This window comes from Hippoglossus hippoglossus, chromosome 23, assembly GCF_009819705.1.
Source record: "Hippoglossus hippoglossus isolate fHipHip1 chromosome 23, fHipHip1.pri, whole genome shotgun sequence".
NCBI lineage: Eukaryota > Metazoa > Chordata > Actinopteri > Pleuronectiformes > Pleuronectidae > Hippoglossus > Hippoglossus hippoglossus.
In genome coordinates, this window is record NC_047173.1 from 16,845,630 (window position 1) to 16,865,629 (window position 20,000).

Genomic DNA, 20,000 nt, shown 5'->3' on the forward strand with positions numbered 1-20,000 from the left:
TCTGGCTCAGTATAGTTTCCCTTTCGAACCCAGCAGGAGCCGGCAGCTCCACATGGAACTCCAGTGAAGTCACTTCCACGTCTTTCTATCTGTAAAGTCGTGCGTTTGCCAACTCACTGTTTTCTCTCAAACTTTCCCAAGTTGTTAATATTTGACGTTTGCTGCATGAGGGAGTGTCTCCGCTCTGATTTCCTGATGGATCATGTTTTATTTCATGAAATGCTCTTTGTGGTGTTAAGTTTATTAAGTGTTAAGTTTACTTTACTCCCGACATGTTCGATTATCAGGGCAAAGACTGTGACAAAGTTTAGATCGTCACATATTCTTTTGTTTTCATATTCAGTGTGTTGTGGATTTTTGTTCCAAACCCGAATACCTCCACATCTTTACTGATTATAAAGATCAAGTATTAAAACCTAACGTGGAAATACAGACGCTCAGACAGACACAGAGTGAATTAGTAGAGAATCTCCAATAAGAGTGAGAGAAGTTCAGAGAACTTGGACGAATACAAGTTGAGAAAGGAGAAAGGATTTAGCTTTTTGGCCTTGAGTCAAGTTCACTAAAGCTGTGTGTGTGTGTGTGTCTGTGTGTGTCTGTGCGTGTGCGTGTGTCACAGAGGCGGAGGCATGCTGCCATGTCTCAGTGTGTTAATTATGTAAATTGGTCATTAGGAACCCTTATTGGGGGGGCACAGGATGGACAAACAAAACACACGCGCACACACACACACAGAAAACTGGCTGCACATGTTAAGTGGGAATCAGCAGGAAAACTGGGTCAATGGAAAAAGGGCGAATGTTCCTTTGGACTTCGGAGCAAAGAACTTTATCAGGAAAGTGTCAGAAAAGTTTTTCTGCGAACGACTGAAATTTGACCTTTTAAAAAAAGTTTAAATTTTTGCTGCCAATTCACTTGAATCATTGTCATTAAAAATATGTTGCTGTAAAAACCTCCTCCTCCTCCTCCTCGTTCACCGCAGACGTTGCCAATAATAAACTGAGCTTCCTCCAGATTTATAAGACGTGAACAGTCGGAGGTGTAAACACTGAAGCCGTCGTTAGTTGTGTCGTCGAGGTGTCGTCTCACCGTGATGAGGAGGAGGAGCAGCCTTCCTCAAACTCTGCTCATATTCACTACGTCTACTTCCTCTGGGATTTACATAGTAATAACATCACAGTTTTAAGCCAAAGTCATTGTAAATTTGATAAAACACATTGTTCAAAAAGCTGGTAGGTAAATAACGAAGCTGAAAATGAAAATAAACGAGTTAAAACTGAATTATATCAATTAAAACCATCAGTAGAAATGAGGTGAGAGCTCGGCAGTTGCTCCTCACAGTTCACTAATGGATGTTGAGGTCACACAGAGTTACGACCTTTGGGTTAAGATTAGATTGACACCTCATGTAGGACCTTCACCTGCTCCTCAGCTCTCTAGCGCCCCCTCCCTGGGTGTCTCCATGTCCACGTCCATCACAGACCGTCTCTCTACTCATGTTTGATCCGGTTTCACGTCCTGGAGAAACTTGCCGGGTGGTTTTTCCATCAGTCCTCTGTCATTCTTACCTTTTCTCCGTCCATCACTGTCTCCTCTCCGTCTTTGGTATTTACTGCCGTGAGTCTCTCGTCTCATATGTCTCTTCCTCTGCGGCTGTCAGACGTGTCACAAGTGATAAGAAATGCCAACAAGACGCCTGTGTGTGTGTGTCTGTGTGTGTGTGTGTGTTTGTTCACTGGCTTGTCAGCTTTATACGTCATTTTCTCATCGTCCTGAATTTCCGCAGAAGTCAGTCACACACACCAACACACCCACACAATATCTTCAGGCATGTCACACTGATGGACAGGGAGACAAAAGTAAATGCAGCGAGACAAAACATTCTCCAAAGACACCTTCTCGATGTCAGATACGTCACACGGTGGTTTAGTGAAGAGTAAAGAAGCCGCTGAGTCCCCGACAGCCTCTGTCTAATAAACCGTGACCTCTGACCTCTTGTTTCAAACTCGTTGAGAACTTCCCGTTAACGAACCGAACCACAACACGACCCCTGCTCCCGAGCTCGTCACCTCCATCTCTCTGCCGCCAACAGCAAAATCGACGTCTGTCTGATTTTATTGTTGAAGCTGAGACGTGTGCGATGCACATCAGGAGGAAGAGAGTGAATCTTATGGGGAATTTTTAATTCAAGCAGCAGATCAGATCACCTGATTCCTGCAGGGCGTCGGACAAAGTGACATCACTGCACAAAGCGTGTACACAACAAGCAACTTTGTTTTTATTATCTCTGATTTAAAAAGACCGTTTGTGTCTGACCTCAGTTTGGAGGTGAAATGAGGTGAAAGGCTTCAGAAAATAAATTTGAGTTAATTCAAGTCGATCTGCAACAAACAGGAAGATGTTTTCTAAAAGTCCGACATCAGAGCGACGAGCCGTTTGCTGTGAATCATTTAAAAGCCTCACAAACAGAATCTGACGCAGCTCTTTGCTCTTAATGATGTTTGGAGATGCGTCGACGGAAGTAAAAGACTTTGAAGTCGTGATTTTCAGAGTTTTCTCCTGCGTCGGCTCCGAGTTCTGTCAAAGTGTCAGGTGAGTTCACGGTGACGTCGTGAGCTCCTTCATCTCCACGGCAGACACACACACACAAGTTAGAACGGTTGTCGCTAAGATCAGAGAGAGAGAGAGAGAGAGAGAGAGAGAGAGAGAGAGAGAGAGAGAGAGAGAGAGAACGCCGCTCCTCCTCCAGAGGTCGTGACCCGGCCGGCGAGGAGCCGTCGCCTCGGGAACAAACAGGAAGTCGTTGGCAGTCGATGCTGCGGGGAGAGAGCGTCTCCAGGCGTCAGGCTGTTAACGGAGGGAAATGGTGCTTTGTTCAGTTTGTGTGACTGTGAATGAGTCGTCAGGCAACAACACAATTCATCAACAGAACATTAAACTTTATTTTATATTGTTGATCGGATAACTCTAACTCTTTGTCACTTAAAATCTTTTTTCGGTCCCTTTTACCTTCGTGATTTGGTTGGGAACTAACTGTAAATGAAAACTTAGATTCAATTTATTTTTTAACCATAAACATCTAGTTATTATCATCATCTTGGCCCTCAGTACTGTCTGCAGGAATTAGTCTCAGGCTGCAGACAACCAGGTGGGACAGCCTGTGTGCAGCCTGACAGACGGGACCCAGGGCAACACACCGCTGCCCCTGCGTTTTCCTGGAGAACAGAAATCAGTCCTCTCACCACTGCAGCCTCCTCGGCTTTATCTTTCCATCTGACTTGTCCATCACCTTCTTATCCCTTGTTCCCATCTGCCGGCCTCGCTCCGGTTGCTCTGACGGTAACCTGAGAGGAATGAGGGGAGGAGGAGGAGGAGGAGGAGGAATGAGATTCAGAATGTGAGCGGGAAAGATGGTGAGAGATAACGAAAAGGGTGAGATGGAAAGAAAGGCCAAGGACGAACTGAAATTAAACCCAGAGTGAGAGAGTATGAAAGTCAGACGGAGAGGAGGAGGAGGAGGAGGAGAGAAAACGAGTACGAGGGACGGAAAGATGAGGTTTCAGGCTGAGAGAGGAGAAGAGGAGGGAAAGTAAATTAAATAAGAAGAAGCTGCTGTTTTATTAAAAATCACACGCTGACCTGATGTGATGGATGATTCTGCTTTTCTTTTTATTAAAGCACAAGATTAAATTAAAAACACAGTTGAAAGAGCGATTTTATCATCCAGGTATAAGTCTTAGAAGTTTTAGAAGATTCACAACAACATAATTCACTCAAGGCTTCAAATCAAAAATCAAATTCACGACTAAACATATGAACAAATACTTTAGTTAGTTCAGTTTCCCCTCTTGTCTCTTCTTCTCTGTGTCTCTCCGTCTTTACGGGGACGACTGAGAGAAGAAGGACGACAGAGTCAAAAAGTCACCGAGTGTTTGAAGCAGAGAGACAAAGAGAAAAAAGAGGAGGAGAAGAGAAAGGATGTAGAAGGAGAGAGGGAGAGAGGGAGGAGTAACCTTTTCCTGCAGCTACTTCTACTTCCATAATTGGATTCTGACTCTCTGCTTTGTGTGTGTGTGTGTGTGTGTGTGTGTGTGTGTGTGTGTGTGTGTGTGTGTGTGTGTGTGTGTGTGTGTGTGTGTGTGTGTGTGTGTGTGTGTGTGTGTGTCCCCTGTTCCACCTCTCGAGACGATAGATCAGATAGAGCCTCGAGAAAATGACCCCCCCCCCCACACACACACACACACACACACACACAGACAGTTGAAAAGTTCACAACACTCTCACACACACACTCACAGTCGTTACACACTGTGTCATTTACAGTCGTAGCTGGAGGTGTTTTTGTTTTCATGTCCAGAAACGTTTCATAAACTGAACTTCAGCCTCTAAACATGATCTGATATCTTCTGTAATCATCTCATTTATCTTCAGTCTCGTAGAAAAAACATCATGTTGGTGTGTTTTTTTTTTTTTTTTGCTGAGTATTATCATAAAGTGCTGAGACTCAGTTTGTACAAACTGTGACTCATTACTTCATCCCCTGCAGCTCTCAGCTCTAATTACATCTGCGTGTGAAATTCACCAGAGCTCCAGAGTGACGTTTAGTTTAATACTGAATTCCTGAGATACGTGAGTCGATGAAGACGATGAAGACGATGAAGACGATGAAGTTGAGCTGCTATGATTCACTTCTGGTGCAGATCCTGGATTGTCGTGACTCTTTGTTTAACCTTGTTCAACTACTTTCTCACGAACCGCTGCTCTCTCTGGAATAACAGAATACTTACAGCACCAGGGAGCTTCTTAACTTCAGGTTGTCTCTTTTGGGGAAACGTCATTAGCAACAAAAAAAGCTATTGAAGTTACTGGCGGAGTCGTCTTCACCTGCTCAGTCGGGTCCGAGCTGCGATGAATGAGTCACAGACGTCCCGCGACTTTAAATAATTCACACACACGCGGGATTTTAAACCTCCTGATCGTTTCTTGAACTTTTGCCTGAACCTGTTGAAAGTAAATAATTAACGAGGGTTTGTTTGGAGGAAGCAGTTCAGCCGTTCACTTGTCCCCTCAAACCAAGCAGAGGAAAAGTGTCCGACCTCTGAGGTGAGCGGCTCCGACGCCGCCGAGCAAACCTGCTGATTAAATAAAGCGAATGCCGATGTGCAGCAGGTGTAAAATTCACCTTTTCAGTTTGAAATTCACCACTTAGCACGGAACACAACGTCCTTAAGGCTCATTCATGCTTCAGGAAACATCAGGGTTCATCCTCTGACGACAAGGATCATATTAAACCTCATGAGAATCCACCCAATGTTAGATTGTCTGAAGATCCGGGGCTTCTCATGCATTTACTTTCAGTTTCAGTCTCCACATCTACACAATCCTGCTGGAATCAGGATGTGTGGACGTGTTGTTTCTGATTTAAAATATCTGGGATATCAGCTCAAAGAACCTCGGTGATTCGGGGAGCGTGATGCTGAGACTGTGCTGGAGCGTGGCGGAGAAGAGGGATCAAGACAGAAATGAGAAAGCAGCTCACTCCACAGTTAGTTCCTCTATGAGATATTATATAATGGCTCATATTGAAGATAATAGTGGGATAAGCGAGAGCAGTAATGATGTGATATATGAAATCCTCAGCAGGAAACTCATACCCAGCTGTTATCTCCTGCCAAGTTGTGGAGGAGAAATGAAGGAGAAACTTTATATTAAAAGACCCTGCGGCGCTTTGTGTCAATATCTCACTTCATATTCCAACAGAAACCTGCTCAATAATACAACTGCTGATTATTAAAGAGACGCCAAAGCATCTCAAAGCAAAACTAAGATTCAAATGTGATGAGATTTAATCTTATATATAACATAAATGCATAATCATTTGTGAGAAAATGCTCTCGTCTACGCTGCTGAGCATTTAGTTGACGGTTTGAAGACCCTGATGCGTCTTCTCTCTCAGTTCAGTCACATCTCTGAGTCTTTTCCATCTTTGCTTGTGATGTTTCCCTCCTCAGGACAGTGGCTGTATTTTTGGTTTATCACAGTTCTCGCTCTCTAACCTCTAAAAATCCGCTCTGACAGAAATACCACACTGCTTCATGTTTTATTCATACTTTACGAGGCGCGTTCTCCCGCCTGCCTCCCTCAGAAGCTTCCACAGCAGCGGTCACTGAGCTCCTCTCTCCTCCCAGTCACTCATCACCTCCCTCTCGCTGCTCCCTCTCTCCTCCTGTCTCCTCCTGTCTCCTCCCGGAGCAGAGGTCTGAAAAGGCTCCCTCACCCTCTCCTCCTCTGTTCTCCGTCGCTCGCAGCTCCTTCTCCTCTTTGGTCTTTACTCACCGACAAATGAAAGGACTCCGCTGACCTCGTTCTCTTCCCTCTCTCTCTTTTTAACTCTCTGAAAATCTGACAACAGAGTTTTTCTCAGTGAATCTGAATCAACGTTATCTGTGGTTTTTTTATGTGATTTAGGAGATAAAGAAGAAATCAAATCTCACAAGTCAAATATTCAAAGAGCAGAGAATCGGTGGTAATGGGAGAAAGTCTGAAGTCATATTAACATCAATACAGAATTTATTTGGGGATTTCTGTAAAGTTTAAGACCATTTCTCACTATTATCTGACATTTTATCAACCAAATGATTAATCTATTTGTTTTTAAAGTAGTCAGCACATTAATCAGTTAACAGATCAACAATTCAGAGCTGATTATGAATGAAAATGTGCCTGGAACTGAACCCTGTGGAACTCCCAGAGAGACAGAACCTGGTTGCATCTCTCTGGATCACGGCCGTCAGTCAGTCCTTTTTGTTTTTCAGCCAAAACAATCGACCAATACGAGTTTTATGGGCAGGATTAAAAAATGGAGATGTCAATATCCTGCAGCCGTGATAAATAGGCAGTGGAGAAGTGACCAGCAGATAAAGATTGATGCACGTGAGACGATTGTTTCGTTGATTGATGAATGTTTTTTTTGTTTTTTCAGTCCGAGCACGTTTTTTTTCAGAAATTTCTCATCGTTAGTTATTTTATTGAATCAACTTCTGCTGAATGTAGATCAGGCTGTCGAGTTCGTTCACGTGTTTCCTGTCCAGGCCTCTGTACTAACTGCAGCTTATTATGTCCACAGACACACACACACACACACACACACACACACACACACTCTGAGGGTATAATAGCCCTGGTCAAGCATAACAGGATAGAGGCAGGTTTTCATAACACTCCGACATCCACTCTGTAAATACAGTGCTGTGCTGTGTGTGTGTGCATAAACCACACACTTCAAGACAGCAGTGTGTGTGTGTGTGTGTGTTATAACCTAAGATACCCACACTCCTCACCTTGTTTCATCTGCCCTTTTATTCTCTCTCACACACACAGACACACACACAGACACACACACACTCCCTCTCTCTCTCTGGTTCCCACAGTGCACTGGTGTAATCAGCGCTTCATATTGTAACAAGAGATTAGTGCTGCTCAGCGAAAAATCACAATCTGCCCTGTCAGATAGCAGAGCCAGCACAGGTTTGATCAAACACACACAGACACACAGACACACACACACACACACACACACACTGGTTCTCATGGCTACAGAACAGATAGTTTCTACCTGCAGAGGCTGTAACGAGCGTCTGTATAATTGGTGTCTTCTCTCGTAGTATCAGCCTTTACAGCTCCTCTCCTCTAATTACCGGGGGCGGTCTAATACCTGCAGAGCTTCACTTTAAACACGGGCTTCATGTTGAACTGAAACAGACTCACCTGTTTCGGCCTGGTGAGACGTGAGCGGCTCATCGGCTTCACGCTGAGCCGGGATCACACGTCTTTCCTCTTCGGCCTCGAAGCAGGAGACACAAGCTCTCACCTGCAGACCTGCACGACGACAACCTGTGTGTAACAAACCATTAAACAACAATCACTCACTGACCCGTTTTCCTCAAAAGCACAAGTCGCACTTTTCCTAGACTGATTAACTAGTTTAGTGTATGTGTGGGTGAGTGTGTGTGTGTTTCAGCTGTGTAATTGTTTCCTCCCAGCACATGCACAAACATCCTGAGGGCTGAGCGAGAGAGATTTAAACTAAATGTCTCTCTATCACTCTCCAGCAGCAGGCTGTCTCTGACTGATACCACAGTGACTACTACTGCTACACACACACACACACACACACACACACACACACACACACACACACACCTCTCAAGGCTGCTCTAACATTTTGTTTACTTGTCTTTTCACTGAGAGGCTGATGGAAGTTTTGTACTAAACACACCGACACCCACACACAGACACACACAGACACACACACACTGTCTCTCTGCTGTCTTAGCCACTAATATGGCAGACGCTTGGTTTACGAGACAGAGGAAATCACTTTAGTGTCTGGCAGAGAAGTGTTTAGCTGGTATTAGCCTCCAAATTCACCCTGCATATGGATAATGTGGATTTCCTGCTAACACCCTCATATAATGACCTGGGTCAAACTGTCAGTCTGTGTGTGTCTGTGTGTGTGTGTACCTGTCGATGTGTGTGCATGTGTCAGCTGTACAGGTGTGAGTGTGTGAGCCAGAGCGTATTTTTCAATACCTGCTAATCCTCTCGGTTTCCTTGGCTCTAAAGCTGGGTCACACTTTTTGTGTGTCTGTGTCTGTGAGTGTGTGTGTGTGTGTGTGTTTGTGTTTGCCTCTCCACCGTCACTTCCTGTTCCTACCAACTCCCCACTGACCCCAATAGCTGCAACCAACTACACACTCCTCATGTAGATATCAAAGCCTTGTTGTCTTCCCACAGTGCAAAGGCATGCTCGTGCATTTGTGTGGTTGTGTGTGTGTGTGTGTGTGTGTGGTTGTGTGTGTGTGGTTGTGTGTTATCATACATTTTGCTGCTGTCATTTCCAGGGATCTTTGGCCAGTTAAACAATGGAAATTAATTTTTGATGAGATGTAAAACAGCTGGAAGTGTTGTTCTTAGTTAGACATCAAACAAGAGTTCACAAAGAACAAGAGAAAAGCAAAAAGCACACACACACACACACACACACACACACACACACACACACACACACGCACGCTTTCTGATCAGAAACCTGCAAACGTCTCACAAGCACTTAAAATGTCTTTAGCATCATTTTCTAATCTGATCACAGTGAAGTTTTCGATTTCACAGGAGTTTGAAGATGAATCTGTTGATTTCATCCAGAGTGAAGTTCAAGGTCATATTTAATATTTAAACTTCTGTTTGTACTAAAGTGACTTAAATGTTTTACCATGTGACAGTGAAATAAATAGATTTGGGTTCTGCGCTGTTGAAGACGTCACTTTTCCTGTCATCTCACGTTTAACTGAGAAAATAATTAGAAGATTAATCAATAATAATAAGATAAGATCAACTTTATTGATCCCACGTTAAGGAAATTCACTCATTACAGCAGCAGATAGTTAGAATGAGGGAGATAAGAGATTAAAGTAGATAAAAAAGAATAAATGAGAAAATGAAATTAGATTAAATATAAACACAGGATATTGCACAGGGATCTCTGCTGTATATGTGATATGCAATAATAATAAAAACACTAATTATATTTTAGTTACAGGCCTGTGAATAATGATATCATTGAATTAAGTGTTGAAGTTAAAAATCTGCTTCGAGCTGCAGATTCAAATGTTTCTTCTCATTGGAACTGACAATAATATCAATGTTCTCACGTCCCAGTGGTTTGTGTCCATGTTGATACGATAAACTTTATTAAACGGAGCTTTAAAAGGATTAAACCTGCCTCCGGTGGCAGAGAGACGACCCAGCGGCGTCGCTCCTCGCTTCGTACGCACCGTGTCTCCGGTTAGAAAGTCGAGCGCCGTCCTTCCGGTCTACTTTTCATTCGGACTTAGTTCCTGTCGTGTCCCAGAATGCACCCCTCACGACTTAAACGCAGCGACTTAGCGACGGCGTGATCTGCCTCTTTCTCTGACTCCTCATTTCTTCTGCTTTTATCTCTCGCCGGCTCATAAATAGCTTCACGTTCTGTACCTCTTTGTTGTCTCCTCTCACTTCCATGTGCACTTCCTCCACGCACACACACAGACACACACTGGATGAGGTGTGTGTAGCCTGGAGGTAAACACTGCGGTTAATTGTGCAGCGTTTGTTTGAAACACTGGAGGGTTCATGAGTCCCTCGTACGTCTCGGCTCCGTTTCATCTGCATCTCAGTCGAGCTCGGAGACGTTGGACTCTCCAGTTAAATAAATCATTTGCTGACTTACTTGAATAAAAGTTTGAAGTGCCAGTCGGCTGCCGCTCTGAGGAGGGTGAACGTTTTCAGGCAGGAGGGAATATAAGAAAAGTACGTTAACTGTGTTCCCTCTGGTTTGGTGACACGCTGGTGAGGCTGTGTTTTCCCAGCAGGCCGTGTGTTGTGTTGTGTTGCGTTGTGTGTGTGTGTGTGTGTTGATAAGGAGGGTTGTGAGTGGATGGGTGAACATGCAGCAGCAAAGCAGAGGCTGGTTCTTTCAGGCCTGAGCCACCATGACGCTCTGCGGCCGCCGCCCGCTCTGCCAAAGGCTGCAGCCGTCACCAACATTCACACCCGGCCGAGGATCAGAGAGCGAGCAGCTTCACATCCAGTTGCTCTGCTGCTTGTTGTTCAGGCTGCACCACATCCTCTAACTCCATCAACACAGCTGCTACTGGGAGAAGTTAAAGTCCCGCTCATCCCGTTCTTGTTAACACAATATCTCAAGAACACCTTGAGGGAATTTCCTTCAAATTTGGTTCAAATGTTCTTTGTGACTCACGAATTTACTGGTTCGATTTTAGAGGTCACAGGTTATGGTGACCCCATATGAATGTGTCGTATGAAATATCTATATTTTATCTACCAATTCCAGAACTCTCTGCGTCTCGCACATGTTGAAAACTCTTCCTCTTCTCAGCTTCACCCTTGAAAGAACAGTGGATTTGGACACGCGATACGTTCAATGTAAATAAACTCTGAATAAACAGGCGGCCGGCGCTCTGGGACTCATCAACTTAATCAATCACGACAACGACTCCAGTTCTGCGTTTATGAGTCGAGCTGAACTTTGAGTAAACCGGGGAACAGCTCGTCTTTACTTCAGGTTCTGTGGGGTCTGTATTCACTGCAGGTCACGTTTACAGTTTCAGAAAGAAAACTACAACCAGCATCACCGCAGTAAACAGTCCATCCCCAACTAACCAGAACAGACGCTGCAGCAGTGAGTGAAATATGTCGTAGTATAAAAGACGTCTTCATCGCAGAGGGAACGTGCGTGGGAATGTTTCCGGGCGCTCGTGCAGCTCGACCCTCCGCTGTCGTGTGGACGATTTCTCACTTTAGAATCAGACTTGATCCGAAGCGACGCCTCAATTCCGCTCCAAACTCACCGAGTACAAACTGTACAAAACAGATGTGGAGTGTGATGTCTGCTCTCGTTACCCTCGGCCCGGCGTCTCTGTCGGTTCACGGAGGTGCTGGGTGTGGATTACGCCGTTAAAATAGATAAGAACAGTCACCCGGAAACAAATCAAGCTCGATCAGCACTTGGGAATCGAGCACAGAGGCGGCAGTGTGTTGGGAAAGCTGCTTTTTAAAAGGGCTCAGTTCTCTCAGCTTCACTCTGGAATCAGTCGAACAGCAAAGCTTCATTTCAAAGTAAATACATAATAATAATTTATTGATAATAGAGAGAGAGAGGTGGAGCAGATGAAGTTTTGTCGTCCAACAGGCGGAATCCTTTGAAAACTCAGAGGCACCATTGTTATGTCTGGATTTTAGTGTGTGTCTGTGTGTGTCTGTGTGCGTGTGTGGACTTGGCTTCCAGCAGCTCTCGGCCTGGGAGGGAGAGTTATCTGTGTTTTAATCAGCCCCGAACATCGAGCAGAGGAGGGGACGCTCTCCCTCGCTCTTTTTCTCTGGGTCTGTAATAAGGCTTCTCGCTCTAAATCCTTTAATCTGAGGAGGAATGAAGGCGATATCTCTGTCTTCTGGCTGCGAAGAACAATCTCTCCCTTCTGTCTCCCTCCCCCACCCCCCCCCCCACCCCACACACACACACACACAAACCTCTGCAGAAACAGAGCCGGCCTTGTTAATTGAGAGCTGTGTTTATACGTATGTGAGTGTGTGTGAGTAAAGGTTCTCAGGAGTTTAAAAGACGAGGAACTTTTCCGAGGGGTTGAAACGTTTGGACAGGACTCAGGACTCAGGACACAGTGTCTGAGCTGCGGGCCGAGCTCCGTGTGTACAGCGAGCGCTAATTAATTCCTGATAGGACTTTGGAGAGGCGAGCAGTTTTTGAATAAAGTGCTTTTACATCCAGCTCTCGCTCCCTCGCTCCCTCGCTCCCTCTGTCGAGCAGATAGAGCGGGGTTTCATTTCCATTGTGTGGAGAGAGGCTGTAAATCTGCTGGATGGCGTCCAGACGTAATGACTCTGCAGTGGTGAGGGCCGTGCACCTCTGTGACACGCCGCCGCCCCGCTCTCCGCTCTGCAGGCTCGTTGGTGCTCAGCGTTAGTGGAACTGGAAGGAGCCTTCTGTCGTCTCCACGTCGCTCTGTGTAGACAGAAGTGTTTTCAGTCCCATGGCAACCTCTGCGATCTCCGATGTGACGTCATGGCATACAGATGTGGGCCAGCACCTCTGGCCGTGGCTGTGAGCCTGAAGTTGTAGAATCGCTAATGGAGCCGAAATATCCCGAAACAAATGTGGAGCTTTTCTGATAAAAAAAAACATGCGACGCTCTAGTCGATAAATCAAATCACTCTTTCTGTCAATTCTGCTTCAGATGGTGAAAAAAGATCTGTTATTAAACAAAGTTTTATACTTTCTCCAACCTGCTCCTCGGACTGCAGCTAATTAATCAGATTACAAGGTTGTTTATAATCCAATTCTCCAAATAGCTCCTGGTTTTTCTGCATCTAATGATTTAAATTTCCCCTTCGGGTCGTGAGGCTACAGAAGAAATCAGTTCATCACACGGTGATTATCAGTGTGTGTGTGTGTGTGTGTGTGTGTGTGTGTGTGTGTGTGTGTGTGTGTGTGTGTGTGTGTGTGTGTGTGTGTGTGTGTGTGTGTGTGTGTGTGTGTGTGTGGTCACTTTGGGTAACGAGCACAGCATCAGCCACCGGCAGCTTCTTACCAAAGAAGACTCGTCTGTAAACAAGCAGCTCGATATAAAACCTTAAAGCAGGTGTAGAAGTATGTGAGTGAAAACTAGTGAAGTCTAACTTATCAGGGAGTTATTCTGTCTATAAGTTTGTGTTGAGAGCTGACTCGTGATTGGTCGACTGCGTGCAACAGTGGGACCTTGATACCGCAGCTCCACGCCGTGTCGTCCATCTTTATTCACAGTTTCCAGATATCAAGCTGTAAATTACGAGAATATTTCCAAAGAACGTCCTTTGGAGTCGTTTCAGTTCAACTAGCACCAACAGGAGCAGGTTTCCGATCTGCAGTCCATCTTCTCTCTTTGTATTTAAAACAACGGAATCAGAACGTGGAGCCGACGGCGTCTGGAGGAAACGTCAGTTGACGCGTCCTGATGATGTCGGGATGTTCCGACAGTTGTTTCCCCCTGCGAGCTGAACGCGGTCTCGCACCAGACAGGAAGCGGTTCGCTCGTCGGGGTCGTCGCTCGCTGTGCGACATGAAAACGCTTTAGCTGCTTTGGAGGGAAAGTGTTGTGTTGACTTTTAAAGTCGCTGCTTTGAGATAATTAATGCAGGAGAACTTGCACACAAGGACACGCACGCTCTCATCAGCGAGCGTTATTGTCAGATTAATGGAAGGTGTAGCGGCACAGACGTGGTTGTTAATCGCTCACTCCAACGCCGAGGACACAGCCACTAAATTACATTTGCATAATACAGAATTAATCTGAGTTTACCTCCAGGAAACAGGATCATGTTTTTTTGCCTCCTCTCTTTGTCTCTCATCCTTCTCTTTACCTTCGTCTGTAGCTTCGCAGGAAACGTCCCGATGCATCGACGTGAAGTCGTATTTATTTTAGGAGATTGATTTTCCAAACCTCGCAGGCTGGCGGAGGATTTCTCTTCATCTCGTTGGGCTGCGAAAATAAATTTGCACTGACTGGAAACTTTACTCGACACTGGTAATCCATTACAGGGAACAGCTCCTCGCCTCCACATTAGTTTTTGCCAAACTTGGGTTTTTCAAAACATTTACACACAAGATGTTTTCATCCGAAGCCAAAAAGACCTCCTTCACAAAAGAGAAGCAAAGTTAGATGAATATTTTTATATCGGTTAATAGGTTTTATAGGTTAATTTGACATGTCGTGTATTTTCCTGCTTTTTCCTGGAAACTTTACACAAAAATTCCTTAAAAATTATCCCGGATTTATCTGTAATTTAATACAAATTTTAAGGGAAAATGAGTGAAAGGAAAATGCAGAAGGGAAAGAAAGAAACTCCAGTAGATATTAACGTCTCGACCATTCTTCTCCTCTCAACTACATCATTTTGTTCTTTAAAATTCGTAGTGTTTTCTGTAACTCAGCTCCGGAGATTCGTGTATGAATCCAGTTTCCTGTGTTCAGTGTGTGAGCTCACAGTCTGTGCTTCTGTCGCTCGTCACAGCTCCTCTTTGTCTCGCTCGCTGTGTCGCTGCCCTGCTGAGACGTTACCAAGTGGTACTATACAGAGGTGTGTGTGTCTGTGTCTGTCTGTGTGTGTCTGTGTGTAAATCACTCTGTCTCTGTAATAGCTGCTGACCTCTCAGACCTTCTATCATAAGACTAATCCTCCTCTCAAAGGTCGACTTATTACAGGCTCTTATTTTGTCGTTGTGTAATCGTGTCCACGTTGAGGTTAACTCAGAACAGGGTCACTGGTGTTGTTTGAATCCTCTTGAGCTTTATTTAACTGCTCAAGTCGCCGGACAAACGACTTCCTGTTGTTCTTTTCTTCACTTCACTCCGTCTCCGTTTGTGCGTCTGCGGATTTTCACCAAACATAGAGGGAATATTCCCCCCCGGCTTTTATATCCATAGGATTCACGTCGGGAGCTGATGGGTCAAAGGTCAAACTAAATTAGCATTTAGACTCTGACAATCTTTTTGACTGGGTATGAAAAGATTCTGATGGATATGAGGATATTTGTTTATGTGAGAGAAGTGGGAACATGTTGTGTTGTTGGTTTGTGCGGCAGCAGGAGTAATCCAGCTGGGACCGGAGCAGACAGCGTGTGTGCTGCTGATCGATGAGCTGCAGCGTCTTCGTGTCCCCTGTCCTCTGCGCTGTTTTAGTTCTATTCTCACTTTGTCTAAGCCACGCTTCTCCTCCAGGTCTCTTCATTACCACCAATAAGAACCGGATTTCCCCGCGGGCTCTGCCTATCACAGCGCTCGTATCCCCTGCAGGCCCCGGCCAATCAGCTCCAGCGTTTCCTCCGGCCCGGTGTCATGAATGGATAATGGCGCCCGGCGGTGGACGTGAATGTAAATCAGATCATATCACAGCTTTTTACAGCGTTGAATAAGAAAAAGTCGGAGCGAGGAGAAGAAGAAGAAGCCGGCGTGAATCCAATCAGAGCGAACATCTGAATATGAGAATCAGTCCTGACTCAAGATACTGAAACAATCTGAGACGTGTTGATCCAGGGAGCGAACGGGATGATGAGGAAACATTATACCTCGACGTGCGACGTGCTGTTGGCGCCGAGCGATCGGTCTGACTTCCTGTTTGCAACTTTACCTCAACTTTAGACAAAGTTCTCAAAACATCTTTAATACGCGTGTCTTTTAAGAGAGCAGCTCTATATGCAGAGAGGGGGGGGGGAGAATGTGAATTACAAAAGAGAAACTCTGGAGAGGTTCGACGGGGAGAGAAAGTCAGTCAGGCTTTATTCCCCTGGCTTCAGCTCCTGCAGACATTCCTGGATTTAGTTTCCCTCAAAACTTTTTAGAGGGTCAGAGCTCGAGACTTTTTACACAGCGTGCACTCAGGGTTTTAATGAGTCTCAGATCTGTGTGTGTGTGTGTGTGTGTGTGTGTGGGTGTGTGGGTGTGTGTGGGTGGGTGTGTGTATGCTCTCACTTTTCCATTACAACATTAGCATTTATCCGTCCATTGTTGGTAACCAGTCCTCTACCTTGCGTGTTGCCTGTGCACCGTAATCTCTCTCACTCACACACACAGACTCACACACTCTCACACACAGACTCACACACACACACACTGTCACACATAGACTCACACACACACAGACTCACACACACACAGACTCAGAGACGGTTGTAGGAAAATATTTGAGCTGACGTTGTCGTGAATAAATTCTGTCAGACAGAACCGGGATCTGCCAGAGCTTAAATCTGTCTCCAGGTAAAACAGGAGAGTTAGAGATGGAAAGAACGTGAATAAAGGAGTGGAAAAGAACAAGAGGAGCGCGGATACATGTGCACTTCTGAAGATGGATACTTGAATACTTGGATGGATGGATACTTGGATACTTGATCAAACAGTCACTTTAGCAAAACTTCAAAAACTTTAGTTGTAAAAGTCAAACTGTTGCTCACACACACACACACACACACACACGTCTTTGACTCACAGTTTATTCCTCTGCTGACACCAGTCATATTAAAAAGAAAGAGAATAAAGCAGAGAGGAGAGGAAGAGGTGAGATGCTGACGGAGCGCTGACATTGATCCTGTGAGTAAAAACCACAGATGAATCTTCTTTGATGTGGCAGATGCTCACGTACAGAACAGACACCGCCGCCATCTTTATCCCTTTTTATTGTGTGGTGGGCGTCTGAGAGATGTGGAATTTAATGAGAGAGGACACACACACGCACAGACACACACAGACACACACAGACACACACGGGGTTAACACGCAGGTGAAGCAGCCGTGTTATAGGACTGATACGAGCTGTGTGTAGCTTCAGCTTCATCCAACAGTGAAAATACACTAACAAGCAGGTTTTTCAACAGGAAACTGGTTCATGAACCCACAGAGTTTATTACGTTTCAAATATTCTCGAGTGTTTTCATCTCGTAATTTCCAATAAATGTCGAATAGTGACAACGACTGCTGACGTCCGACCACAAGTTTGAACTGAATGTCACTAGAGGTCATTGATCCACCAGCAGTCTCCACTTGTGAATGTTTTTCCTCTGCACTTGAACCTGTCGTCCAAACACAAACAGAGATTTAGGTCGTTAAAAGCGTTTTAAAGTTTCAAAATTCAGATTTTCTCTTTTAAAAACTCAAGTTTCAGAACTTTTTATCCCCACAGTACGTGCATCAGTTTTCAGATTCTTATTGACGAGGTTTCAAACGTGAAACTCTGAACATGTGACGCGATGAAACACTAAAGCGAGAGCTGCAGTTCCGAAGAAGGAAAAACACAAATATGTTTGCAGAGATTTGACTTTTCAGCCTATCAAAACTTTATGCACGGCTTTAAAACTCATCTTCAATCATGCAAAAGTTTATTTTATTAGATGTCACACTTCCAAACACTGAGTTTCAACCTTACGAAGCCTTTTCTTCAGTGTGGAAACTCTTATGAATCCTAAGATTGTTTGCAGGTAGTTTCCAGTTAAAGGAAGTGAAAACAGTTCATAAACAGATGTTCATAAACAGATGTTAATATCCATCAGATATTGTCTCTCAGCCTCTGGGACTTTCTCCAGTTTTCTCGCCGTGTCGCTGGTGGAGCTGGTTTCCGTGTGTTGGGTGATTCAGGCGAGCAGGTGGCTGCAGAGATAAGTCTTCTCACACTAATAAATCCCTTTTGCAATGAAGTGAACTGAAGTGAATTCAATTTGGCGGAGAGTAAAATCACACAGGAAGCAGCCAGGTAATTGACCACCAATCGGAACCATCTGATAGCTCCAGTAAAAGCCTGTGATTGGCCGCTGAGATGCCCGATCACGGAGGCGTAAGTAACGGAACACGACGTGACTCCGAGCTCTTTGAGTAATCGTGCAGAAGCAGAGACGATGATGAGAAACACTTCTGCGACGCACTCGGCTGAGAGCGAGGAGCGAGGAGGAAATGAACGTAGAATTCCACGTAGAGTTTGAATCTGTGGACGATAACCTGCGAGCTGCGTGGTCTGTAAACAGATCGGAGCGAAGAGACGTCGTCATGGCGACAGAGCAGAGGAGCTGTGATCAAACACACATTTAGACTAATGGGAGGTGACACTCAGTGTGTCACACAACTAATTACTACACTCGCACACACACACACACACACACACACACACACACACGCTTTCTGATCAGAAACCTGCAAACGTCTCACAAGCACTTAAAGCGTCTTTAGCACACTTTCTTTTGTAAGATAATCTTGCTCAGAAACTTTGAGGCAGTTACCCCCTCCCTCCTACTCCTCCTCCTCCTATCTCTTTTTCCTCCTCTCTCCTCTTCCTCTTCCTCTCCCTCCTCCTCTCCTTTTTCTTTCTCTTCCTCCTCTTCTTCCTCCTCCTCCTCCTGTTCTTCTTCCTCTCTCTTCTCCTCTTCCTCCTCCCCCTCTCTCCTTCTTCGTTATCCTGCTCCTCCTCTCTCTTCTTCCTCCACCTCCTTTTCTTCCTTTCTCTTCCTCCTCCTCTCTCTTCTTTGTCCTCATCTTTCTCTCTCTTCTTCCTCCTCTTGTTCTTTCTTCTTCCTCCCTCCTCCTCCTCCTCTCTCTTCTTCCTCCTCTTGTTCTTTCTTCTCTCTCCCTCCTCCTCCTCCTCTCTCTTCTTCCTCCTCCTCTCTCCTCCTCCTCCTCTTCCCCCTCCAGTAAAGGGTGTGCATGCCTTAATGAGAAGCTCCTCATTATTGCTCCTCCTCTTCTCTCCTCCTCTTCCTCCTGTTTCTCTCTCTTCTTCCTCCTCCTCCTCTTCCCCCTCCAGTAAAGGATGTGCATGCCTTAATGAGAAGCTCCTCATTATTGCTCCTCCTCTTCTCTCCTCCTCTTCCTCCTGTTTCTCTCTCTTCTTCCTCCTCCTCTCTCCTCCTCCTCCTCTTCCCCCTCCAGTAAAGGGTGTGCATGCCTTAATGAGAAGCTCCTCATTATTGCTCCTCCTCTTCTCTCCTCCTCTTCCTCCTGTTTCTCTCTTCTTCTTCCTCCTCCTCCTCCTCTCTCCTCCTCTTCCCCCTCCAGTAAAGGGTGTGCATGCCTTAATGAGAAGCTCCTCATTATTGCTCCTCTCGTCTCTTTCCTCCTCTGAGCCGGACGAAGCCTCAGAGCGTCGTCCAGATTCTGCTTTAAGACGTTAACTCCCGGTTCAGGTTCAGAGAGTTTGTTCTCAGGACAGTTTGTCAGAAGCTGAGTTCACGGATTTAAATAATGACTCCGTCCGTTATACTTTAATATATCTGTTGTTTTTATTTTGTCCAGAACTCAAAGATTCTTATTAAAAGAAGTCAAACTGAGTAAAGCAACAATGTTCTTCTGCTTCATTACTGTTCCATCATCAAGATCATTATTCTTTCCACTGATGGACTAATTGATCGTTGCAGAACTAATTATCCCAGAACTTTTAGATGATGAGTCGATTTAACGTTTCATTGATCAACAGAAAAATTCATCAACAAGAAAAACATTCAAATTAATTCAGCCAAAAGAAACGAAACTAAAGTTTAATGGAAACGAATGTGTTGTAAACATTCTACTAATATTCAGTGTTAATGTCTTTCAAAGAGAATTTTTTTCTGTTGAAGTTATTGATATTAATATCTTGGAACAGCTCTAACGGCTCTTTTTGTATTCGTTTCTGTTTATTAAAATGTTCTATCTTTCCTCTGTTTTTCCTCCAGACATGATGGAGCGGTGGTGGGCGTGGCAGTTTGCCCTGGTCGTCCTGGCAACCGTTACCCTCAGCGCCTCCGATGTGAAGAACACAGAGTTCCTCTCCGACACTCTGATCAACAACATGGTGGCCAACCCTGCCACGGGCCGGCTGTACGTCGGCGCCGTCAACCGCATCTACCAGCTGAGCCCCGACCTGGAGGTGGAGTT

At 45.0% G+C, this 20,000-nt stretch overlaps 1 protein-coding gene across 1 annotated transcript in view; it reads left to right on the plus strand.

The window, feature by feature from the left end:
• plxnb2a (plexin b2a) overlaps positions 1-20,000 on the plus strand; it is a 105,283-nt gene that overhangs the window by 60,051 nt on the left and 25,232 nt on the right. Inside the window, exon 4 of the mRNA XM_034577690.1 lies at positions 19,799-20,000. This exon is cut by the window's right edge and continues 319 nt beyond it. Coding sequence (XP_034433581.1) covers positions 19,801-20,000 — 200 coding nt within the window. The 5' untranslated portion in view covers positions 19,799-19,800. The remainder of the gene's footprint in view (positions 1-19,798) is intronic.